This window comes from Ischnura elegans, chromosome 1 (assembly GCF_921293095.1).
Source record: "Ischnura elegans chromosome 1, ioIscEleg1.1, whole genome shotgun sequence".
NCBI classification, from domain to species: domain Eukaryota; kingdom Metazoa; phylum Arthropoda; class Insecta; order Odonata; family Coenagrionidae; genus Ischnura; species Ischnura elegans.
This window is the reverse complement of record NC_060246.1, coordinates 42716869-42722868: the sequence shown is the minus strand read 5'-3', so window position 1 is coordinate 42722868 and position 6000 is coordinate 42716869. Positions and strand designations below refer to the sequence as shown.

At 36.2% G+C, this 6000-nt stretch overlaps 1 protein-coding gene across 2 annotated transcripts in view; it reads left to right on the top strand.

The window, feature by feature from the left end:
* The first annotated feature begins 465 nt into the window (after window positions 1-465).
* LOC124159397 (serine/threonine-protein kinase N) overlaps window positions 466-6000 on the top strand; it is a 95852-nt gene continuing 90317 nt past the window's right edge. Inside the window, exon 1 of one of the 2 annotated variants that reach the window (XM_046535224.1) lies at window positions 466-719. In XM_046535224.1, coding sequence (XP_046391180.1) covers window positions 696-719 — 24 coding nt within the window. In that variant the 5' untranslated portion in view covers window positions 466-695. Of the gene's footprint in view, window positions 720-1500; window positions 1632-6000 lie in introns of those variants that run through there. The other variant, XM_046535206.1, reaches the window with a different exon arrangement.

Sequence of the window (6000 nt, the reverse complement as noted above, 5' to 3'; positions counted from 1 at the left end):
TAACGGCAAAATCTCCAGGCAGCAAGGACGTCAAATATAATAATTAATATCACAAAATGTTACAACAACATTTGCCCACGAACTTAAAATATAAAAACAAGAGTTAAAAAACTTGAAGCCTAAATAATGGCCTTTGACAACGATGACAGGTCAATGAACTAATCAATTGCATCCCAGGCTAATTGCCAATTGCAAGGTCACAACTCACATTACACCTACAATATCATTACTTCGTTACTCATTAACACATTCGGTAGTTTTAATATAATTCAGCCATCGTTGTTACTGTAGACAAACCACGCTTGATCATTGATGGAATGAAGAGGTGGTAATAATTATTAAATCCATTCAGAGGCACATCTTTTATTTTTAACACTGGTATGCCGCCAAACTTCACTGATACAAAGCCAATCGAGCAACAGGTTAAGCTTCGCATGGCGGAGCCGTTTTGTATCCTTTTCATGGATTGGTCCCGGATTCAGTTCCGTCCAAATGGTTTGATGGGAAGGTAGATTAGCGAAAATAGTCGGCATAAACCTAGTTTAACGCCTTTGTGCATTATTAGTGGCCGTGAATTATTTACTAATAGTTTTTCAACTGACATGATTTTCGGTGTAAACGATAAATATCCAGTGGTGGGAAGGTTTTAATGTTTCTGTTGTCGAGATTGCCAGAGGAAACTTTATACGTTCAACATGGCGGACTCGGGATACTATCAGGTGAGTTTAGAATCTATTACACTTAATTTATTGAAAAAGCAGAGCCTGTATAGCAGTTTAAATGATTGTACCTATATTTTATGATCTAACGGTTGTGTCATACCACTGTGTGTTAATTTCTATGTGTATTTGATGTAATTGAGCTTATTCTCGTGGCAGCAAATTTTATTGCACAATGTCAATAAAACCGTATTAATATAGAGTAGTGAATAATTATCAGATGAGTTTGAATGGGACCCGTAAACTGTTAGATATGCATCATTATTACATTCCAAATGACTGTGGCATTAGATAAGTGTACTATAATAAATGTCAAAACCTGCTATTATGTTATCATTATGATAGAGCCGCTCTCTTGTTTACCAAATGCGACTGGCGTGTTATAACCAATCTCTAATAATATTATTAACCCACTATAGATTGCTCAGTTACGAATATTTTTACCCACTGTTATTCAACCTTAATACGCTTCTTTATTTTAGTTGAATTTGTTGCACAAATTTCGATCGTCATTTACACAGGTCAGACTTTAGTGACGAGGAATGGAGTTCAACTCCTACAAAAACGCGTTAAAATATTTTCCGAGTTGGTGAAATTTTAAGGAGTTGTTTCTCTGTGGCTCAGAACTCTTCTTAAGATACAGATGTAACTCGTGAGGATTCCTCACAAGTGGGACGAGTCAGACGGAGTGGGGGGGTGGGAGCAGCCGATTGAGAGAGGTTGGGAACCAGAATGGAGAAGTTATGTTGTTAAGCCGACAGACGACTGTGTTAGACGTGTTATGATTTGTGCTCTGTGATAAGTGTATGGTGACAGTGTTTCAATTAGTCTGTGGATCATAGGTTCCCTATGAAATTCAGCATGGTGTTTAGCAAAGACAAACCTCTGAAATTGAAGTCTCTCCATTTTGAGGTATGTGTGATTTTGCGGATGTGGTCTGTACGTTTCTAGTCTTAGTTATTGATCGAAGTCGATCCTTTCTGCTATGCGTTTTAAACGATTTGCAGGATTAGTGATTTAAGTGTTCTCTTGAACAGAATACTAAGATGAGTAAAAAGGTTTTAGCCAGTTTAGGCTCATTGGTTGGGAATGCTCATTGCTATCGCAAAGTTAATCCATTGCCGAAATGAAGCAATTAATTTGATATTTTTAGCTTGCATACTTTCTATTATTTTAGCCCTCGTGGACGTAGAAATGATAAAGTAAAATCTCGCTCTTGAATTTCCTTACAATCAAGGCGATTTTGTGCGAGGCTGGTCAATTATGGAGATCGATGACGAAAAGAGTATGGGTTGATTAAAAATCATCTTAGGTACATCTGAAGGGGCTCATTTTGCCCCCCTCCGCCCAGTTTATAGTATTCTCACGATAAGCTAGCGAAGTTTAATAAGTATGTTTTTCCACTTGTGTTTTTCATTTGGCGATGGAAACGGACTCCAACTGTGGAAATAGTTTTGCAGCCTGATTTTTTCGTCAGATACCCCTGATGAGGGTTAAATATTTTTTTTCGCAATATCCTCCAAATTAGTACCTTTATGGGCGTTATGGAGGAAAATTTTGAGATGTTTCTTGAAGGGCTCTTGAATATCAAATTATGTCTCCATTAGTTTTCCCACTTATATTTCACAAATTTTCCATGTATCTATATAAATTATTCTTAAGTGGACGAACACTATATTTGGCGTTTTAGACATCATTATCTGCAAATCAATTCTTTTGTTTACTTTTTAAATGTTTTGTTAATTTTAGAAACCCATGTCTTAATGAATAAATTTAAAGTTAACGGAAAATAACATTATTTTATATGCATCATTATGTTCAAATCCCACACTATCAATCTTAATTTTTAGAATTTCATTGTGCAGACTTAGACTGGGATGAATGAATTTACCTCCAAAGCTTTGCTTCCCTCTCAACCCAGAGATACATCGCAATTCAGGGGAATGAGAAACTGCAGGATTTTTTATGGTATTATTACTATTGTATACTACATACTTTTATCGCCGCGGTTTTTATTTGAGGTTTTTATTTTCTGGCATTGAATAAGTTTTCGTAAGGAATTAGTATTTCTTAAATCAGTGCATGAAGTCTTCCCTTCATTCTTTTTTATTTCGTATAGTGGGCTTTTAAACTATTCATTCCAACCGCAAAATATTTAGCCATAATTTCGCCTTTAGCTGTCTAATTCAGTATCATTTAAATGTTATTTCTTGTGAGAATACACCTTAAGTCGATGTGTTTTTTTTTTCTTTTCCGACTAGATTTACGTGCTATCCTTCACTCTGTGTACCTCATTTGGTTAACTATTTGTTTTCTCTTTTAAAACTTATGGTTGGAAATATTTTTCTTCCTCTCCCAGCCTTAACTCGATTTGCCCATGCTGTGTCAAAAAAAATCCCGGTAACATCGCGCGCACTGCAGTGGAACGTCTGCGTTCGAAATATATACCAGTTCCTTCGTGCCGGAACACTCCACAACCCACTTATCTAATAAATACTGCCCTTCCACGGCCGGTATCGAGGCCACAGAGATTGACCCAAGCGTATAGAACTGCACTGTAAATAAGGCAGCCTATTTTTTTAGCAAAACGTGGAAGACTGACGCTGAATTCATTGAAATTTACGCTTAATTTTTTGTCAATAGTTCATTGATCTGGGTATAATTAACGCGTGCTACTACATTTCATTAAGCCTCGAGGCTTTCAGCGTATCCAAATGGCCTTATTGTAATTTTTTGCGGTAGCGTGTGATGGAAGTAGAAAAAATGCTGACGAAAACGCCGTCCTAATCATAGTGCTGATATAAATTTGGCATAAGTATTATTTTTCGAGAGGAGACTATCAATGCATGCCACTTCTTAAATTTGTCCGTGAGTGAGCTAGTGTTCATCGTGTTTATGTTTATCGATAAAAATTGAAAATATGTTTTATAATAGGGAAATAACAGCGATTTTCTTCATCACTCATTTCGAATTAGTTACTCGAGTTCTGCATTTTCAAAGATAATTGGGCATCATCGTGCAACTACCGGAGTCTTCATATTTTAAGGCTCTAGAATTGCAGGTAATACTCATAGACCTCCGATTCTGGGAACGTATGTAACTACAAGCCGATAAGTGCTTCTGCGAGTCTCTCTAACCTTTACTTGGCAAAGTGAACTGATATTCAAGCGCATGACAACTCTCCATTTGTTTTGATTGTAGAATTGTTTTTGATATTTTTCTTTCCTTGGGGTAAGTGTGCTTGAATCTTGCGCAGGGTGTCCCTCGGTCTCTCCTGGAGGGAGGGGACCGATATAATCTTGACTGCAGCTATTGTCTCTTATCTTTCGAGTTATTCGTTACAGAAAATTCTGACCGTGAATATTGTTTCTGAGTTTTTTACAGAAAGGGTAAATTTAATAGTGCCATCTCACATCTCCTATAAGCAGTAAGGTTGTAGTAAATATCTCTATGTACGAACTATTTTTAATTGCTTAAGTCTTCGTGAATTTCGGCGTAAATGGTGAATGAATATCGACTCTGCTTTGCATCTCACATGATGAATTATTTTTTTCTGTGATCATGTGTAGTAAGAATAATTTATTGTTTTCTTGAAGTTTAAGAAAATATTTATACCTAATTTGTAATATTATTAGCTAACAATAAGTCATTATGGGTACCAAAATCATTTTTGGCTTTTATTCATATTGTGGCTGTTAAAAGAATTACTGGAATTGCCGGGATTCGAATTGGAATCTACTGATTTTATGAGTGTTTTAAATGTTGATTGGACTACGTGTGGTTAAAATCTTTGTCTGTGTTCTTTCGTGAATCGTATTTGTTGCTAGTTACTGTGCGGCTTCTTATAGAGAATTTCCTGGAGTTGTTCATCTTTTCCCATTCTATATTCTCTTTTCTGTTCTTATTTTTTTATATTAGTATGAACTTAAATTCTTCTGGTTGTCTGTTTTCATTTCTCTAATCGTCGCTGCTGAACGCTGGCCCTTCTACATTCGTTATCTCTTGGTTGCTTACCTAGGCTTTGTTGTGTGTGCTTAAGGTCTGTACTCTTCGATAGTTAAAATTTTTGTATCTGTAGCTTGTGCTATAAGTTTCAAATATAATCTGTAATTTTTATTGATTATCTTGGAAACCTTTTAATCATGCATATGAAAGTTTCCTGTTTATATCCTTATATTATACTATCCTATCAATTGAGAGTGGCCAAAAGGAGTTGCGTTATATGATTCCATTTAAAAACATGTTTATGTCGTGAGAATTCCATATTTCGATTTTTAGAGCGTGAATAAAAGACCACTTGTATTTTGTCTGGGAATTCTCTTACTGATAGTATTGTAACGCGTTGGAATTAGAGAGGTACTTGGCTATGGTTCGCACTGGTGGTCACCTGATTTGATCCAGTGCCTTAGTTAAAGTGAGCCTGCCGTTATTGAAAAAAAAAATGTTGACGAATACGAAATCCATTGAAGTAAGCACCGATGTTGAGCGCCTGTCTTAGTAATGTCGTGATATTTTTTTCTGTCGAATTGTTGCTGAGATTATGTTGAGCTAATATGCTTAGAATATTTCCTTTTTTTATATATTTTTTTCTCTGAGCATATTCTGTTGTCGCCGATGAGAAATGATTTGAAAGCGTTTGATTATTTTTATTAATTTTTTTTCATTGTATTTCTGAGGGAATTAGTCCTCTCGTGAGTTGATCGTATATTTTTTGCCTTTAATTTATACCCGCTATGTATTTTGTAGGGTGTAGTGAGCGAGTGTCAGCAAGTATCGTCGGTAAGTATCCACATCTAGGGAAGACAGTAAATAATGCCCATATTTATTATGCATACTAGAATCAGGTTCCCATACTGATTAGGTGTACGTATCCAGTGCTTAGTGCGTATGGGTTTTTCATTTAATGGTTTCTTCGATCGCGTTATCTAATTCAAGAGACCAAGGCTTAGCGCAACGAAATCTCATTATTTAACGAAATAAAAACTTAGCTGGCTTCACGGAATTTTTAATGTATTCGCAACGAAACCGGTTTTCGGTGTCGACTCTTAAACAAAATCGAGATTCTTGCCGATAATAATTAGAGAACATGTGGTTTGTTGTGTACCCCCGATAAAAGGTCAACCATCATTGCGTTTTGTTATCCTCTCTTAGCAGAATCCCAGAGTGGATAAATCAGGCAACTTAGTATATGCGTCCCAATCGATAAAAATTACCGCAGCTAAAGTCGGTGAATCACTCTCTCCTCCTCGCGGTCATTCCATGTTCGGAGGAAACCTTGAGT